Source organism: Phyllostomus hastatus, unplaced genomic scaffold (genome assembly GCF_019186645.2).
Source record: "Phyllostomus hastatus isolate PE091 unplaced genomic scaffold, TTU_PhHast_1.1 phas_scaffold_1066, whole genome shotgun sequence".
In the NCBI taxonomy this organism is placed as follows: Eukaryota; Metazoa; Chordata; class Mammalia; order Chiroptera; family Phyllostomidae; genus Phyllostomus; species Phyllostomus hastatus.
Window position 1 is genome coordinate 8,103,325 of NW_025334004.1, and position 20,617 is coordinate 8,123,941.

The 20,617-nt window shown below is 38.9% G+C and overlaps 1 protein-coding gene across 6 annotated transcripts in view; it reads left to right on the forward strand.

Moving 5' to 3' along the window:
- PLCE1 (phospholipase C epsilon 1) overlaps positions 1-20,617 on the forward strand; it is a 315,034-nt gene that overhangs the window by 164,910 nt on the left and 129,507 nt on the right. For all 6 annotated transcript variants that reach the window (XR_006787513.1, XM_045854082.1, XM_045854085.1 and 3 more), the window contains exon 4: positions 12,164-12,480. Coding sequence is in view for 5 of the 6 variants with exons in the window: in XM_045854082.1 (XP_045710038.1) it covers positions 12,164-12,480 (317 nt within the window). In the remaining variant the exon portion in view is untranslated. The remainder of the gene's footprint in view (positions 1-12,163; positions 12,481-20,617) is intronic.

The following is a 20,617-nucleotide window of genomic DNA, read 5'->3' on the forward strand; positions in this document are numbered from 1 at the left end:
TCTATGGAGGAATGTTCAAGCTTAATGCAAAATTTGATGCAGATTTGTTGCTCTACTCAGTCATTTTGAATGTGACAGCCACACAGTACATATGCTCACTCAATGGCATCTACTGTCCTCACTGACTAGTACAATGAAGTCATCATTTTTAAAGCATGTTCATTCTAGCCCACTGTCCCTGGCTGCCAGGTTACATTGATGTCACACAAACTGTTCTTGTTATATTAACAATAGCTGGACTTTTTCCAGACAGACCTTGTCATATACAAAAACTAGTCTAAAATGGGTCAATGACATAAGTGTAAGACCTAAAACTCTGAAACATGGGGAAAGCTCCATGACATTGGATTTGTCAGTGCTTTCTTGGATATGACACCAAAGGCAAAGGCAACAAAACAAAAAATAGACAACTTGGGTTTCATCAAAATTTTAAACTTTTTGCATCAAAGAACACTATCAGCAAATGAAAGGCAACCCACAGAATGAAATATTTGCAAATCATTCTTAATGAGATTAATATCTAGATTTCATACATAACTCAACAAAGAACAACCCAATTCAAAAATGGGCAAAGAACTTGAATAGATATTTCTCATGAAAATATGACAAATGAGCCCTGGCTGGCATAGCTCAGTGGATTGAGTGCGGACTGCGAACCAAAGTGTCGCAGGTTTGATTCCCAGTCAGGGTACATGCCTGGGTTGCAGGCCATAACCCCCAGCAACCGCACATTAATGTTTCTCTCTCTCGCTCTCTATCTCCCTCCCTTCCCTCTCTAAAAATAAATAAATAAAATATTTTAAAAAAGAAGAAAATATGACAAATGACCAACAAGAATATGAAAAGATGCTCAGCATCATTACTCACTAGGAATATGCAAATCAAAACCAAAGATGCCACTTCACACACACCAGCATTGCTATATATATTTTTTTAAATCAAGGAAAACAAGTATTGACCTAGATGTGGAAAAATTGGAGAACTATACATTGCTGATGGGAATTAAAATTGGTGCAACCATTTTGGAAAACCTTGTAGAGGTTCCTCAAAAAATTAAAAAGGAATTGCCTTCTGACCCCATGATTCCACTTTTGGGAATACCTGTGTTCATTGCATCATTGTTTACAATAGCCAAGATATAGAAGCAACTCAAGTTCCCATGAACAGACAAGTGCAAGTAGTGGTACATACACAGTGGTGTACTAGTTGGCCATAATAGAGAATGAAATCTTACCATCTGTGACAGCATGGATGGGCCTAGAGGGTATTATGCTAAGTGCAGTAAGTCAGACAGAAATCAAATATCATATGACTTCATTTATATGTGGATCTAATGAACAAAATAGAAACAGACTCACAGATATGGAAAACAGACGGGCAGTTGTCAGATGGGAAGGAGGCTGGGTAGAAAAGATGAAGGGATTAAGCAATACAAATTGCTAGTTACAGAATAGTCACAGAGATGTAGATTATAGCATAAGGAATACAGCCAATATCATGATAATTATATATGGGGCCAGAAGGGTACTTGCAACTGCGGAGGTACTACTCTATAAAGTTCATGACTTTTTAACCACTTTGCTGTACATCTGAAACAAGTACAGAATAATATAGAATGTAAACTGTAACGGAAACTTTTTTAAAAAGTGACATAAATATCTCAGCAATATTTTAGCATGGAAGGATTTAACTCTAAGGCTGCCCTGACATCTTGATAGGGTTTGCTGACAATGCCAAGCCAGAAGGAATGTGAATGTTCTCTTCACAGAGGGATGAGCTGCAGAGAACAGCAGACTTTTAGGGGGAAAGGGAGCTTTTTTTTTTTCTAAAATTGGAGCATTCATTATTATAATTAGGACAAGATATTATGGACATTTCTTTATATGTGAATAAATGAAGTATCATTTGGGGATCGTTAATTTTTTTTTATTATTATGGTGGGCACCACACCAGAGACTACAAGTTACAGGTTATAAAAACAAAGCAAAAGTTTCCACGGCCTGAAATGGTTTAATATATGACTGTCTCCCCATCTGGCTTCTAAGATGAAACACCCCAGAATTCCTTCTTCCTCTTTCAAGTGATAAATTAATGACAATGTAAAAAAAGTGGCTAACTACTGAGAGTTAAATATGTACTACACATTTTCCATGCATTTTCTCTTTTTAATTTCCTCATCATCACTACGACGTAGTTGTTGAGCACTTATCCAAGGCCATGCAGCAAGTTGGTGCCTGACATGGACTGCACCCCGACATCTATGTGACTCCCAAACCTCACTCACAACCACTGTATCATACTCTCTGTTTCCCTCTTTCTTCCCTCAGCAGGGTGAGGCTGGGAGCATTCCTCCCAAAAGTTTATAGCACCTGAGTTTCTAACCACACCAAGTAGTAGGAGAGGCAGTGAAGTAAAGAGGGAATACTCTGGTCTGTGAGTTGGGGGCCTCCAAAAAACTCCAAAGTTCTAGTCCAACTTTCCACTAATCAGCCCTGTGACCTTGGGCAAGAACCTTGACCTCTCAGAGGCATAGTTTCCTGATTTGTAAAGTGTGGGAAATTTATCTCAACTATCCCTGTAATTCCTTCCAGCTCAAGATTTCAGTCTGAGTCCTGCCCCATTTACCTACAACCAGGAAAACGTCTGCTTATCAGTTGTGTATAGAGACACTAAGGGGAGCAAAACCTTCAAGTCAATGTGGGTGGTGATTGGGGGGAGCCTGGGCTTTGGTGTCAAACTGATGTGGCATTGGTGCCATTGCTAATCTCAGTGTGATATTGAATAGGTTCCTTATCCTCTGTCCCCAAATGCTGAAATGGGTATAATAATAGCATAGGGTGCTATGCCATCTGCATAAAGTCATTGTGAGAACTCTGTAGGGACCTTAGTGCAATTCTTAGCACATCATAAATAGTGGTTATCATAGTATATTTAATAATACTGTACTGTAACTTGTTTATGCTGATTATTATTGATGGTTATAATTATAAAATTGAGACACAAAATCCCTTAAGGGTAACTAGTGTATGTTGAAGTAACTCAGCCAAGTTGGATTCAGGTGGCCTGCCCAGGCTTGTTTTGAGAACCATCCACATCTACTCGGTCAGCCGTCCTTTGGGAGTGTGCTGCCCGGCCCAAGGACGTTAGATTGTCACCAACACTCCAAAGTTTCCTTCCTGTTAACTTTGAGTCAGTAATACCATTTTCCCCAAACAGCACAATACACTATTATGACTCACCTTATGAGTTTTGGCTCAATTAACTTTGTTTACCCAAAGTAATCAGAAACAGGCAATCGATGAGAGATACTGATAAAAACAGTTGCTATGAAAAGAAAAGAAACTACTACTACCTGAAAATTTCCTGATGTGGATGGGGAATTTTTCTCTCTTTCAATGTTATTAAGTAACATAATAAGCACATATAATGATATACTTGGAATACTCTTTATCACTGTTATTTAAGATGGTAATAAACTGTAAATAACATTAACTACCAAGAACTAGTAAATCAAATATTAGAAAACTAGTTTTAGAGTTTGGGAAATATGCACTATAGAGTACCTTTCTAAAAAAGGTAGAAAAAAGTATGTGTTCTGATCTTAACTTTGTAAATTTGTGTGTATTTATAGAAAAAAGCATGTATTAATAGAAAATTTTTTTCTTTTTTTATCATTTCCCCCCTTTTTATTCCATGGTAAGGAATTCTTTCCAATTACATTCACTCGTACTGATTAATTTATAGGCCTGTGCACAGCTGCCCTTCAGGGACTTCCTCTGCCCTTGTTCTGGTTGGAGCCACCATTTCTCGATCCTTTGTCTTCTTTCTTGAATTACTCCCTATTTTTTCTGAGCATTCTCTCCAGTAGCATTTTAAGGAAGGATGCATGAAAAGTACTGTTTTGAGCCTTTCATGTTAGAAAATATTTTTATTTTATCCTTACATGATTTCTAGTTTGGCTAAGTAAAAAATTCATGGCTGAATTTTGAAAATAATTTTGAAAATGAAAATGATATTCATTTAAGATATTAAAGCATTCATTGCCTCGTTGTTTGCTAGCTCCCAGTTCTGTTTCTGGGAAATGAAAACCATTCTGGTGACCTGCCTTTTGCATATAATATTATTTTTTCCTCTTTGGAATCTCTTAGGATATAAAAAGATATTTCAGAACAATATCCCTGATGTTCTACAAATTTTCAATATGGTACATATAAATTGTCCTTATTTTGTTTTGTACATGGAATGCTGCAACAAAAATACTAGCGGAGATTATATCTGGTATGGGATTATTCTTTATACTTTTCTAAGTTTTTTTATTCTTTCAGTGAGTATATATTTCTTTGGAAATCAGAATGCAGAAGTTATTTTTTATTAATAAGAATTCTGTCATACTTTTTTCTGCTTTGAGGTTAGCCTCATAGACATCATTGATTTTGTGAACTCATCTTTTTTATGCAGTATTGAGGACAGGCAAGATACATTTGTTGCAAGATTGATTTATTACTCTGAAAACCAATAATGGATAATGAGAATCACTTCTTAATTAGCCTTTCTCTACACCCATTACTTTCCTGTTGAAAAGCAATTTTTCAGCTCTACCTGAGAGTGTCTTTCAACCAACTCTGAATCGTTTGTAAAAAGAAATCTATGTCTTTCCTCTCCTGTCTTATTTTATATAATTGTAATTGTACCATTCAGAATATTAAATTGCAGTTGTTGAATCTAATGCTTAAAATAAAGGGACTGTCTACAAATTTAACTAAAAGTTTTTCTGATTTTCTTCCCTAATTGTAATTTGAAATAACTTTTCAAAAATAATATTGCCATATTTATTGGAAAATATCTGAACAACTCAAATGCTGAACTAGTTTGTGTCCATCAGAAGATTTGAATTTTGTTCTCTGGATGACTTTTTCAGATATTATTTTGATGCATTTTTTAAAAGATACTGTCTCATGTACATTAAAAAAGTTAAAACAGAACTGTGCAACATATAAACACTTACTAGTTTGGTATGTACTGGACAGATATACAAACATTATCTAATTTATAAAATTATTTTTCCTCCAATGAGATCATATTTCCACTGTTCCCAACTTGCTTTTTTTTTAACCTAAATTTATCATGAAAATTTTCAACATCAATACAAGTGGCATTGCTTGGACAAAGGTATGCTGTTTACATTTTTTATTTGCTTTCCATGAAAGCTTGTGCTGGTTTCACTGCCACTCAGAATGAGAATGAATGATAATGTTGCAGAAGCAGAGCTACATGTCAGGTTCTCCCAAAGGTTTTCTCTTTGTAAATAAGGAATAGGTAGATAATAGATACATAGATGAAAACTAAGCTACCATCAAAATATAATGGGAGTACTTTGCTTTATTTTTCATTAAAATCAGTTTCTTATAAGGTATAATCCTGCCTAATTCACCAGCCTCCTTTCTCCCTACCCAGAGAGACAGACAGCCTTGCAGGAAACAGAGGGAATGCAGAGGATCCCTCAAAACACTGAGGGCAATATAGGGTGGACTGTGAGTGTTGGAACTGAATTTCAGTTTTAGCCCCATCTCAGTAGCATGGTGTCTTTAGGTAAATTGTTGAACATTTCTGACCTCTGTTTCATTATCTGTAGAATGAGGATAATAATACTTGCTTTTTTGTTAAATTTAATCTTTATTGTATTTTTATTACCATTTAATCCCCTTATATCGCCCACCCCCAGCAGTCACTACACTGTTGTTGTCCATGTCCATGAGTCCTTTTTCCTTTTTGCTCAATCCCTCCACTCCCTAACCCCCACACCCTGCAACTAGCTGTCATCCCGCTCTCCATCTATGAGTCTGTCTCCATTCTCCTTGTTAGTTCAGTTTGTTCATTAGATTCCACATATGAGTGAAATCATGTGGTATTTGTCTTTCTCTGACTGGTTTATTTCATTTAGCATAATATTCTCCAGGTCCATCTGTACTGTTACAAAGGGTACAGTTTTCTTCTTTTTTTATAGCTGAGTAGTATTCCATTGTGTACATGTTGCATAGTTGTTTTATCTACTCACCTACTGGTGGACATTTGGGCTGCTTCCATATCTTGGTGATTGTAAATCATGCTGCAATGAACATAGGGGTGTGTATATTCTTTTGAATTAGTGTTTTGGGTTCCTTCAGATATATTCCCAGAAGTGGAATTGCTGGGTCAAAAGGCAGATCCCCTTTTAATTTTTTGAGGTATTGCCATACTACTTCCCACAGTGGCTGCACCGGTCTGTATTCCCTCCAACAGTACAAAAGGGTTCTCCTTTCTCCACATCCTCACCAGCACTTGTTGTTTGTTCTGACAAGTATGAGATGGTATCTTATTGTGGTTTTAATTTGCATTTCTCTGATGATTAGTGACATTGAGCATCTTTGCATATGTCTGTTGGCCTGCTGTATGTCCTCTTTGGAGAAGTGTTTGTTCAGGTTCTTTGCTCACTTTTTAATTGGATTGTTTGTTATTTTGGTGTTGAGTTTTGTAAGATCTTTAAAAATTTTGGATATTAACCCCTTAACAGATACATATGCGAATATGTTCTCTCATTCTGTGAGTTGTCTTTTTATTTTGTTGATGTTTTCCTTTGCTGTGCAAAACTTTCAATTTGATGTAGCCCCATTTGTTTATCTTTCTTTTGTTTCCCTTGCCTGGGGAGACAGAGCTGATAAAATATTGCTATGAGCAACATCTGAGATTTGGCTGCCTATGTTTTTTTCTATAATTTTTATAGTTTTGGGTCTAACATTTAAGTCTTTGATCCATTTTTAATTTATTCTTGTGTGTAGTGTAAGAAGGTGGTCTAGTTCCATTTTCTGCACATATCAGTCCAATTTTCCCAACACCATTTATTGAATAAACTATCTTTAGCCTATTGTACACTTGCTTCCTCTGTCGAATATTAATTGACTATAAAGTTGTGGGTTTATTTCTGGGCTCTCTATTCTGTTCCATTGATCTACATGGCTGTTTTTATGCCAGTTCCATGCTGTTTTAATTCCTGTGAGCTTATAGTATAGTTTTATATTAGGTAACATGATTCCTCAAACTTTGTTCTTTCTCAGGATCACTGTTGCTATGCACACACTTACTTTACAGGGTTCCTCATAACAATTAAATGAGTTACTTGATGCAAAGAGCTAACAAATGGTAAGGTGTAAGATCTAGGTGAGTAGCAATTGTTGAGATGCTAGGAAAGGATCAGGATGACCAATCCGAGAGCATACTGGATGGTAAAGTTTTGAAAACTTTTGCAGAAAAACTTGAGGATATTGCTATCATTCTAGTTAATATATGTTTTGCAAAACAAGCCCCTTCCCCACCTGCATCTACCACCTCCACCCTCCTGCACTCACATTATATTATTGTTTATCTGCTCCTTCTCCTACAATATTCTATATGAACAAGTATCTTTTCTTGTTCACTAAATTCCAACATCAGTGTAGCCTGAAACGAAACCTGGCACATAATAGGCACTCAGTAAATGAATGAATGGATTTCCACTTGCCCTTTCTTAAATCCATTCAGATGTATTGGCAGCAAATAAGGCTGGCCCCTGGATACAGAGCACACCCAAGATAATTTAGGCTTGGGGTAATGCATAGTACTGGGCCAGGAGCCAGAATCTTCCAATTCTATCTCAACTTTTGCCATGGCTGACCACTCACCAGCTGGATCCTTGGGCAAGTCATGTAGCTATTTAACTCAAGCTTTATAAAAATGAGGATTAGCAGTGACTTTCTGTCATGACTCCTTAACATTATGCAAATTATGTGAGATTATTTTGTAAACTCTAGATTTTCATATGAGGCACAGCAAGATAAACCAAATACTTTTAGTTTTGATATGGACCAAAAGACAGACAGAGAGAGAGAGAGAGAGAGAGAGAGAGAGAGAGAGCGCGCGCACATGTGCGCAAGATCGCGCACCACCAAAGCCTGAGTCTCTTCCATGGGGTTGGATGTAAACTAGCATCTTTGAACAAGTAAGTGCTAACCCTGAGGGAGAAGACAGAATTTTGGGGGAGGGAGTTCCCCAAAGGCATTATACCTAGGACAGTGGATGAACAATTATCAAGGAAAAGTTATCCTCAAGAAGAGAGGCTTTTCTGGATATTTCTGGGCTGCACAATTTGTGAACAACCTCTGGGAATGACAGTTTATGGACAAGATCAGGGGTGTTCTGATCACCAGAAAGGAAGTAAGCAAGGAATGAGAGGACTCTGTGGGGATGGCAAGAGAGGATGCCTGTCAGAGCAGCATCCTTCAAGGGAAGACTTGGCCCAAATTCCCCTCCCTCAAGGTGGGCTGATTACCTAGGTCCACACAGAGACCCAGAACTCAAGGGTGATATTTCTTCATGTATGTGATTTGACCATCCCACTACCCCCATCTGCCTTTATTTCTTTGTAAGCCACACCTGTATTCTAGTGCCTTCTGGAAAATGAAGCTTTCTTCCTTCTTTTCTACTGTGATGCTCCATCTCTCTGAAATATGCTTCAACCATTGAGAATGACTTGTAGTTTCCTAAATAAGGCTCTTTTATCCTTAGGCCTTTATATGCGGTTCCAGGAACATGGCAGACTAAGCTTCCTTGGAAACTAGCTAACCTCACAAACATCTTAGGCCCTGTTCCCCCATTTGGAGTCACTGAGTGTGATGACCAAAGTGTGAAGGGAGTGTAATTCCCATGTGAATGTTACAGAGACAGACCACAGCTTTGAGGAGAGCTATAAAACTATATCCCCCTTGTGAGAATTATTAAAGCCTCTGAGAAGTTCTGCAGTTAAACTAGAAAAAGAGAGTTTGTTTGACTTTGTTCAGCTTAGTATGTCTCCAAATTGTTAATCAAGGAACCATGTTTTGCATGAATTCAGTGTAACATACTTTGGCAAATACTGGTTTAAAACATGGGAACATTCTTACAAACTAATAAGAAGGAAAGAAGAGGGCACTTCTGAGTTTCTGTGTGCTCCATTCCTATGTGGTGTAATACAGTGTTTGGAGTGATGATTTCAGGAGTCCTTTCAGGCTGACCTGAAGGGACTGACCCTAAGGAGGGGCACTGTCCACCCTCCAGGATCAAGTCCTTATCTTTGGAGTTTGAAGAGTCCATTTTATCAGATCACTCCAAATGAGTGCAAGAAGTTGATTTATACTAACTGAAGCCACTTGAGTTGCATCTAAAAACCAGAATGTTAATGTGGCATGTTGTTGCTGCACAGGCCATATGCTGAATGATCAGGAACATGAGCCCTGGAGTCAAATAGACCCTGACTCAAACACCAGCTTCCTGGCTTACTACTTATGTGACCCTATGTGAGCCTTGCATAATGAGTGATATTGCCTACCTCCTGAAATCTTTCTAAAGCACTTAGTTCAGGAAGCTATTATTTGAGCAAAGAATTAGAACTTGAAGATACTATCTCTCATTGTAATCATTTCTGGGTGTGAAAGTGTCTAAAGACATAGCCCTTCTCGTGTAGAATAATCATTAACTGAAGAGCATGGGGCTGAGAGCAAACATTGACAGGAAATGAAGTGGATAATTTTATTTACCAGGAATTTTCTAAAGTTTTTTTCACAATAAAGGAACTAAAATTTTCAGTGGGCTTTATGAAATTTGCCCAACAATTGATGAGGAAAAATCCGTGGCCATAGAGTTGCTGGGTCTTTAACCCATTGTAGAGTTGCCCTATTATCGGGAGGAAGGGTGATGGTGACTGAAGGCTGAGAGTTGGGGTAGCATGTCATGTGAAGGGGAAGGAAGAAATTATAAGGAGAGGTCAGCAAGAATGAGAAAAAGTGAGAAATATCTTTTTTCAGCTTTATTGAAATACAAATGACATACATCACCAAATAAGTTCAGGTGTACAGCATGATGATTTGACTTACATAGGTTGTGACATGATGACCATAGCAAGTTCAGTTAGCATCCATCATCTCATTTAGATACATACAATAAAAAAATATTTTCCTTGTAATTAGAATGCTTAGGATTTACTCTGTTAACTACTTTAATATGTATCATACAGCAGTGTTAACTGTAGTCATCATGAAATCGCTAGTACTTAATTATAACTGGAAGTTTGTTCTTTGGACCACCTTCATCCAGCTCCCCCTCCCTCCACTCCTTATGTGTCACACCCACAAATCTGATCTCTTTTTCTGAGTTTTTTTAACAGCTACTAAAGTGTGGAACATGGAGGACAGAAAATTATGTCCAAGAAGATTTCTGGGATGTTTGTTTGTGGTGAATGATAAAAAAAAAAATCTGGAGTAATCCTGCTTTAAGAAAACCTGCACTAAAGGTCTATATTATATTTCAAGATTCTAACATCAGATTTATGTTTCCTTTGACTATGATATCATGCTCACACTGAGACACATGAGCCACTACATTTATTTGGGTTACGCTGACCAGGCTTCTATTTCTTCTTTTGTTCAGTTTTTCTAGGGCTCTTTGAAATCTATTTCCCACCAATCACTAGACTCTTTATTCATTATAGCAGCATGTGATTCATATCTCAAGATATATTACAGTTTATAATATATCATTTTATCTTACATTCCTTACATATTTTATTATATTATCTCTTCTCTTTCATATTAAATAAGCAGTTTCATAAGACTTGGCAGTTACTTTTATTTTCTTCACAGACTGCTGTGCTTTGAAATCATGACTTAGAGTTGGTTACTTCTGGGAAGACTTCCTATATATGGCTAATTCCTTGTACATAAATTATTGGTATTCAGAAACCATAGTCTGCCTCTGTCATCAGACCACATTCTGACTCAATTTTCAGGAAATCCAGTCACTTTGTAAACTATTCACAAAGTTGAACAGTGAGGCCATATAGGCCATATAAATTTGAGCACCTGCCTTACTTTTAACTACTTTCAAATACAAAGTACCAGGAGAAGAAGCTTGAAGGAGGGCTGGCTAGGAAGGAACTGCCAGGAAGGAAAAGATGTGAACTGGATGGAGAGCAAGAACAGCTTGTCCCTCAGGGCAGCATTTTCTGAAGCAGTTCCAACCATCGCGAGTCACGCAGAGTGGCATAGTAGGTGTTACATAAAGTATGGCCCTGAAGAAACACTGAGTTAAGCAGTGTACATAGATTTCTTTACTGGCAGATCCTTTTGAATCTTTATAGGTGTACCCTTGTGCCTTGTGCATTTCCAGGAATAGAATTTGTGACAAGAATATGACATTTGCCCAACTTAGCTGGCCACAAAACTGATCGTACTTTGGGAAATTCTGTTCTAGGACTCATCATAGATTTTCAGTTTTTGAATGAATTGATGGATGACTAGTGACTAAATGAATGACACAGGGAGGAAGTTAAGAGACAGATTGGAGAGGTAGTAGTCAAAATAAAGTGAACACAAAATATTTGTGCTGAGGGAATAACACTGAGTCTACAGATGCATTTGATACTTCTGTAAAATGCTCTCACCACTTTCTCTCCCATGCCATCTTCTTACTACCAATTGTGTGCCAGGAAAGAAGATGGATTTATTTAGATATGTGTCCTATTACCTGTTCCTTTCTTACTTTTATAGGTGATTCTATCCCTGAAAATCCCCAAATGGATCTCAGTGGAATCAGAGTTTTAAGAGTGGGGTGTTCACAGAGTAGACCATGAAGTTTTGAAACCTCAAATGCAGAGTCCCTGGTTCTCACATGTTCACACACATGTGCACGGACATGTGCATGCCTCCTCCCCCTACAGCCTTTTTTCCTCTTCCATTTCAGTGACTGTGCCCGTACTTTCGTCACGTTTCTTTTCACTCTGATGGTTAGCACTGGAAGATGAGGAGGCAAATGGTACACTTTACTTCTCTACTACTCTGCAAAGTATCATAGTGAACTGGTTAGAGAACAGTGTGCTAGATCAGTTTTGCTTCTGAAAATGGGAAACGATGCATACCCCCAGCCCCAGGGTGAGGAGAGGGCAGGAGGAATCAAGCAGGGCAGATATCTGGTCTCTATAACAAGAAAGATAGTATAGAATGATTCACCAAGCAGAAACTTTGATAAAGAAATGTGCAAGATTTTGAATGGCTCTCGAGTAATTTCTGTTGTAAGGGATATCAACCTTGATGTGACCATGACTTTTGTGGCCTTATTTCAGAACGCCAACCAGGCACCTCTATGGCCAATTCCAGTGCCCTCCCTTCAAGTTCAGCTGGGATCAGCAAGGAACTGATTGATCTGCAGCCCCTAATCCAGTTTCCTGAGGAAGTTGCCAGCATCCTGATGGAGCAGGAGCAGAATATTTACCGAAGGGTCTTGCCGGTTGACTATCTTTGCTTCTTGACCCAGAACTTGGGCACTCCAGAATGTCAGAGGTCCCTGCCCTGCCTCAAAGCATCCATCTCAGCATCCATTCTTAACCCTCAGAATGGAGAGCACAATGCACTTGAAGATCTTGTGTTGAGATTTAATGAGGTAAGAAGGCACTTTGAGATATTTTTGTAAGAATTGCTAATAAGTGACTTTTAAGCATATTTCTCCTTTTAGGTTTGTCTGTTACTGACATCTCATCTACCTGTCTGTGTTGACACTTCCATGATGGCTGCTTTCTTTCCAGGCAATGAGATAGGCAACACATTGTCATCATCCCTCTCACTTCACTCTAACTAACCCTGAAACCTAAGTGATCCTTTCTCCACCCCGTGTCATTACCAAGTTCGTATGCCTTCACCCTTTGGACAACCAGTCCCCACCCTTTATCGCCTCCCTTGCCAAAATATTTGCCCTGGGTCCATTCAAATATTCTCCCCCTGGTTCCTATAGGTGTTTCTAAGACCCTATGTCTCAGTTTTGAGTTTGGACAACATGATGCCTGACCATGGAATCCATCTAGCCTATCCCCCTCTTCTCCCCTTAGGCTGCCTGAGCAGATGCTAAACACCAATACCTGGGTCAGGAGAGCAGGGAAGAATGTGGGCTTGACAGGCAATGAATCACCCCACTCCTGCCCTCTGCATCCCATCAAGATCCCCACACCCTCCAGGAAATCCCTCGAAGGCCTCTGAGACCTTACCAGAAACTAGTTCTGAAGAAGACAGCTGTGACTGGAGTCTGGGAACACTTAGGATGGAGGCACTGTAAGAGGTCTGGTTGCTCCCAAGGAGGAAAAGGGCCAATGGCTGACCCACTGTGGCCCTGGAGCAAGGACAGGGACAGGAAGGAGGAGAGGCAGGTTTCCATGCAAGCCTGGAGTCCTGGATGCTGTGCTCTTGGGCTTAAAGAACACTTTTCCTCCATAGTAAATCCCCAAACCCAGAGTTTTCTGTTCTACATTTTCTGTCTTTTAGGCTTAATTTCTTTTGCCTTGAATATTAAAACACAAAATTTCAGTCTCTATACTTGTTGGTTGGTGGGTGATTTAACTCTACAAATGTAGTAGTTTACTATTTTAGTCATCTAATAAACTACGTAAATGCTAAGAGGATACTTTTATTCTGGTCCTTCATATCTCTGATTGACAGAGGATCAATCAGTCTTTGTTACTTAAGCACTCTCTAATGATAGCAGGTCACCTCACAGTCTCCATAGCCTGCCAATCATGACCCTGGTGATAGATGTAAAATAAATGTCAGTGACCATAGTAAGGCACAGTGGATGCAGAAAGGGTTAGAGGCTCAGCCCAAGCAGTCAGTTATGTGCCCAGACATGCTTCTCAAAGGGAAATCCATTATCCATAGGAATTGCTGATCTCCATATAGTACTGTCATGCTGATCACTTATGCGTACCATTTATTTGCTCCTCATAACAACCCTGGTAGACAGATACCATCATTAACCCTACCTTATCAATGGGGAAACTGAGGCACAAGGAGATGAAGTCATTTGCTCAAGCTTACAAGGGTGGTAGTTGGCAATAGTGAGATTTAAAACCACATTGTCAAGAACCTGAGCTCTGAACCACTGTGGTATTCTGCCTTCCACCTGTAACAGGGCTCATATTGGGAGGTACCACCTGACAAAAATTCAGATTCTTGGTTGCACCCCAGATTGAGTAAGACAGACTTTGGGAGTCCATGTGACAGTTTGTGAACTACACTACCCCAAGGTTGTTTTTTAAAATAAATCTGACATTCTTCTTTTTCCTTACTGATAAAACTGCATGGGAAATGAAAGTTCCAGTGAACTGTGTGATTTCATATGTGGATTTTACTGTACTTTATGAATTATTTTAAACTTCCAGATCCAGTCATTATCACATAGCCTAGGACCTTGCCCTTGTCCTTTGTTGTTGTTACTGTTGTTTGAAATTCTACCTGAACTCAAAAGTGATTTGCCCAAACCTTTAAAATCTAATTTTAAATTAATTTTTGAAGGAAGAGAACTTGGATTTCTTCCATTCACTATTATAACCTTGGGAATCAAAAGTGGATCAGTGATTTCACTAGTTCAGAGTAAATGATGATACGAACCACAACTGGGTCGAGGCATGCTGTGGACTATCTCTGAAAATAGTTTATCTAAGCAACTTCAGAACGTAAACAAGATTTCTGAGAAAACACTTAAACTACTCAAGAGAACAGTCTGTTTTCAAGTATTCTCAAGCATCTATTTTCATACAAATTATGGGCATGCTGATTAAAAATCTGTGTTTAGTGTTATATAGTCATTACAAGCAGATCCCAAATGAACCTTTACTAGACAACACTGGAATAGCTAAATTCTTGTTGTTTGTATACCATAGGGTAGAAAAGCTGCATTACATTAAGGGAGAATTCTTAAATCCAGATCTTCACCTATTTAGAAGGATTTTGCCTACAAATTAGCATGGCTTTACTTTCTGTAAAGAAAGAGAAGGAAAACAGCTAGCATTTATTTACCAGGTGCTCTGGATTAGCTATTTTCTTATTTACTCTTTAGGGCAGTTTTGTAAGGCAGTTGTCATTGTCCCTGACTCAGGTGAAGAAAGTGAAGCTTAAACAGCGAATGTAATAATCATAGTATTGGATTGTAGTCTGTAGAATAAAATAAATATTCATGAATTTGTACTTATGTGAATAAGTGAATAAATATATTAATGGGAGGGGAGGATAATGTACAGGTCTTACTTATAAAAGAATTTCAGTTAATAAATACAAAAGGAATGAGGGAAATAGGAAATCGCCATTGGGATACTCTAGTAATAAGTTATTACAGGCAAGAAGCACTAATGAATGCTGAAATTTTTGTGCAAAATTATGATGAAAAACAAGATATTTGCATAGTTTAATAGTACTTCTCTACTATTTTTGCATAGTTTAATAGTACTTCTCTACAAAATACTCATTAGTTGCTAAAGAAAAAATAGAGCAGTGCAGAAACCCAGTCAGCACCACCTTAGGTGCTTAAAGTCAACGCGATCAGATAAGACACCTTAATGTGCATCTCCTTATATGATGCACTGAGAAGGGCATGATGCCATTGCTTTGGCTTTCTTGCCCACCCCACCCCCCACCCAAAAACGCATAACTCTAATCATGAGGGAAAAAATCATCAGACAACCTCAAATGGAGAGGCATTTTACTATTGAAAAGTTTTCATCACACTGATGAAAGGTTAAGGATAAACTGAGGAATTGTCAAAAACTGCAGGAGACAAGGAGCCATGATAACTAAATACAGCATGGGATCCTATTGGATACTGGACTATAAAAAAATGTTAATGAGAGAACTGGTGAAAATCTAATAAGACATGTAGTTTAATTAGTATTAATATATCAACATTAATTGATAATGGTACTATGGTTATGAAAGATGCTAACATTAGGAAGCTGGGTGAATTATATATGGGAACTCTGTACTTTTACAAATTTTCTGTAAATCTAAAATTACTTGAAAATCAAGTTTAAAAATAGTGAAGCTCAGAGAGGTTGAGTCACTTATTCAAGGTCACACAGTGACTGAGTGTATGTCAGAATCCAGCTGTTTCTCTTCCAAGTCAATTTTCTTCTCATGCAACTGCCTTGCCTCTCTATTTATGAAATTATCACATACAAGTTTGTAGTAAACCCAGAATTGCTGACTTAGAACTTAATTGGACTTGGGTCTCCTTTCTCTCTCCCTTACCTTTATTTCTACTGCTTTTCTAAATTTCCTGTGCATCTGTATTTTTGCTACTCCTGTTTCTGTTCCTATTTTTATCCAATTTTCTATTACTACTACTCGGGTACTCATTTATTCATTCACTCAAGACATTTATTGAGCACCTACTATGCCATATAGCCTTCTCTTTTTTTAAACATATTTTTTAAAATAAAAAATTAGCAATATATGATGAAAATTTACATTATTCCAAGCCTAAACTTTGGTTCTGTCAAAACTGGATACACAAAATATATATACTATCTTCAGGGAACGAAGATGTATATATATATTTCTTGGAACACTGGAGAATCTGAAAGACAAGAGAGAGAATATTTGCTTCATTGCAGAACTGTTTGTCACTTAGGGGAGAGGCCAATGCATTTATTCATGCATTCAGTCATTCAGTTAACATACTGTCAACACTTTTCAGAAGCAGGACACCATGGTGGCTAAGTGCTAAGGAAAGTAACAGTCTACAGCTGCCAGAAGCTACTACTCTTAAATTGTAGTCAGGCGTGGGCAAAAAGCACTACTGAAAAAAGGCAGAAAGTACATGCAGTGTGAGTGGCATAGACGGTGGGAACTGTAGTGTCTGGGTCAGAGCTCTCTACTCAGCTCTGAAATGTGGGGCTGGGCCGTGAGGGATAGCTAGGGTACAGGGGGAACACTGGGGAAGGGAAGACATTCCGCACAGGAAGACAACCAGTTTTTGTCATAAGCAAGACTCATTCATGGTCTATGGAGTCAGCTTGCTCCTGATTGTCAGTAGAACATGATCGAGAGCCAGAAATTTCCTGAATCTTAACAACTTTTACACAATGACTCAACTGTGATGTGGGAAAAGGGAAGAAAATCCTTATGCCTTTCAGGCAGTGTTGCATAACGTTCATTCTTAGGAAAATATGGTTAAAGTGTGATTGAAAGTGCAATCATGAAATAACTGAAATGGTTTGGCTTACGTTAAGGAAGGCCAGGAGATGTCATTAAAAAATCAAGTTAGATTGTGGCTTGGAAGCAATGTTTGTCCCATTGCCCCTTCTCCTGCCTGATGTTGAGACTGGTGTACACCAGAGTCACTTCTGAAAAGGAAGTCATCTTTTTATCCTTGCAGGTACATAGAAGCACATGCAAAGGGTCAGCCCTCAAGTGGTAGTAGTCAGGATCTGTGCTGGGGGTGGGCTCAATCCTGCTTTGCTTGCTTGGGAGGCAGGTCTCCTTCAACTCTTTTGATCAGGACGGACCTTTCTATAGTTATGTTCTGAGCTAAAACTCCAAGAAGCCAGTGTTCTCTCTTTCTCCTTTCCAGTTGAGCAGCCTCACTTCCCAGCCACCCACAAAGTCTCTTGCTTTGACAGTTTCAAGTCATATTGTCCTCCCTCCCTCCCCCATTTTCTTCCTCTATCCAGCCTCTAACCCTAGTACACATTCCTTTTTATCTTACTGGTTTTTAACTCCTCTTAGAATAAATTGCAGAGCCATTTAACTCTTCTAGAGGAGATGAAGACATTCTTTTGTGGATAATTTCACCAAAGAGCTCACATACTTTAGCACATATGGTTGAGAAGAAATGAGAGGCAAGTAGAGATTGAAGATCATTCTTATATTCCCTATGTGTTCACCTCTTTTTCTTATGAAGCTCTGTGGTGGAATGTGAGGGAGAGGGATGTATTCTGTAATTACAGTTCTGAGTCACTAGTTCTCAAACCTTATGCCTCCTCAGTGTGGCCTCTGCTTCCGTCCTGTTGTTCACCTATTGATGACCTGTGGGGATGAAACTCATCATGGTCTGCACCTACAGCTGGTCCTCAGGATCTGTCAACAGAATGATTTTTGGTTCCATAACCTCCCACTGCCTACAGACACTCTTTTGTGTAACAGCTAATTGATTTCTCTAGCTAAGGACTGCTTTTGGGATTCAAGAGGCTATTAACAGTTTCACTTTATTCTATGCCCTACACTTTTTGTTTGTTGAGTAGATCTTAGCAAGACTATTTGTCTGGGCTCTCCTTTCAGACTACTTGATCTAAGTCAAGTCACTAAGTCATTTTGGCCATGAGCCCAAAATGGAATGCAGTTATGAGACCCCAGAAGATTCTGGAAGAATTTCACCAGCCTCTTTGCCCCCAGTGACCTTCTCCAAACCCCCTCCGTTTTGGTCAATCTAAGCAGTCATCAACCTGCTTTTCTCACCACACAAACATGGGCAGCCAAAAGTGACACTCAGTTGCTGCTTGCTCCTTCCACATGTCAAATCAATATTTTAAAGGCCACTTCTTGAATTAAGAATGCCAAGGTGCATCTTAACTCCCTGGGAAAGAATTGTATGAATAAATAGGTATCTGCCCAGAAAAGGATTGTGTGAGCCTGAGTTCCTCCATAAGTGATGATCATCACTTTGGCACATTCCAGCATCTAAAAATCTGTCTGGCTACAGCCAAGAGAAGACCATTTCAGCATAATAAGGGAAAAATATGACATATGATCATGGGAGGGGGAGGGGCAGTGACCTCATGTTCAGATGTGTTCCTTCACTTGAAATATTTTGGAAAAAAATATTGTTTTAAATTTTTACATTCAACCATGTTAGAAAAGTTCTCTTTCAAGGCTCCCCTTCCCTTCCTTTATGCAGACAGCCAAGAAAATCGTCTGTTCAGGGCTGCTATACAAACTTTCTTCTTCATACCTGGATGCTCATGAGATAAATTGTTAATAAAGCCACTTCAGGACAAGGGAAGTTTCAGCTCACACTAGAAAACCAGATTTCTCCTTGGCAAAGCACACCTCTCCCCAGAGGCACACCTCTGAGAGCAGACAGTCAATTCATTCTCCAGAGCATTTCTCTGCACATTCCAGGCTTAACAGAAATCTCTGTCCAGAAATTTCTGAACTAAAAAATACAGTAGGCAGCTAAACCACAGAGACTGTGCGGCACAGGGCAGTGGGCTAAGAGCAAGGATATGGCTCCTCTGCCCTGGAGCCAATTGACAGCATATCATGTTCTGTGGTCCATGGCAAATCAGCACCCACAGGATTCTGCTCACACACAGGAGCACTCAGAAAATGGCAGGGCTTGGAATGAGAAGGGGCACACTCACATCATTATTCAGGGTGCAGCTCCAGAGTCAGCCTGCTTTGCTTCTCGACCACCATTCCCAGGCATGTAATTTCAAGCCAACTACCTAAACCCTCAGCTTTCGATACAGATGATAAAGAGTTCCCACCTCCAGTGGTTTCTGTGAATATTCAGAGAGATGACAGGTGTAAAGCACTCAGCGAGGACCCAAGTCACGGTAATGGTTCAATGTTGGTTACAAAAAAACAACAACACTAAAATAACTGCATTTTCAGGATAATTAATAATAATAGATCTCATTTTTAAAATATTATTATTTCCCAGGTAACAGATGAGAAAACTGAGGCTTGGAGACTCTAATTAAATGACCTATGGTTTCAGAGCTAGGATTTGAACCCAGGTGATCTGGCTTCCAGAGCCAAAGTTCTTGGCTCATCTCCCTGGTTCTATTAGAGTGAAGCTGAAGGAGCTTCTTTCCCTCACCTTGGTTTTCTTTCTCTGAATAAAAAACCATTTTCTTCACAGCAGGTACAAAATATTATGACTTAAACATGCTGACCTCCGTGTTGACTTTTACCCATGTGCTCACTTCCTGATATGAAAATGAATCACCTCTTTGAATTGGGAGACTGTGGTCCTTGAAATGGTGGGGAGAATGGCATTATAAGGTATCTGAGAATATTGTCACAGAACATAGGATGAGTTGTCATTTCCAAATGACAGGAGGCAAAAGGAGGATTTCAGGTCTCTGATTTTTAAAGTTCCCCTCTCAACTTTGAGGTACTGGATGCCTGAGAATGTAGGATGTCCAAAATGCCAAAAATTCTACTTTATTTCCTTATCTTCCTCCCTTGGCCACACCATCTCTGCTATATTTTTCCTCATCTGTTTCTACTTTGCACAAAACCTACATCCCCAACAGGAATGGCTTTTGAAATTCCAAATCTTAAATCCTATCTGTACTTCTGAAAGGAGGGAGGGGGCTGTACTCAAAGTTGGGGCAGAAGGAGAAGACGACAGAGAAGGGCTACCAAGCATCTTGTGAATCAGGACCTCCACGTCTGTGCTTATGTTTAAACATCTAATGTGATTTTCTTGAACAATGGTTTTTAATGATGAGCTTAATAAAGGGAAGGGCTTTAAGATATCAGAATATTTTTAAAATACACACATGCCTGGAGCCCAGCCCCAGGAATGTCTGGCTCTGTGGATACATGGTGGAGCCAGGGATCTGTATTTGTAAAAAGCCCCACAAGATAATTCTTTTTAAAATTTTTTTATTATTTAATTTTTTAAATTTTTTATAATTTGTGCTATTATAGTTGTCCCAGTTTTCCCATCTCTGTCCTCCGCTACCCAGCCCAATCCCCCATTCCTTAGTCAGTCCCTACATTGTTGTCCACATCCATGGGTCCTTCAT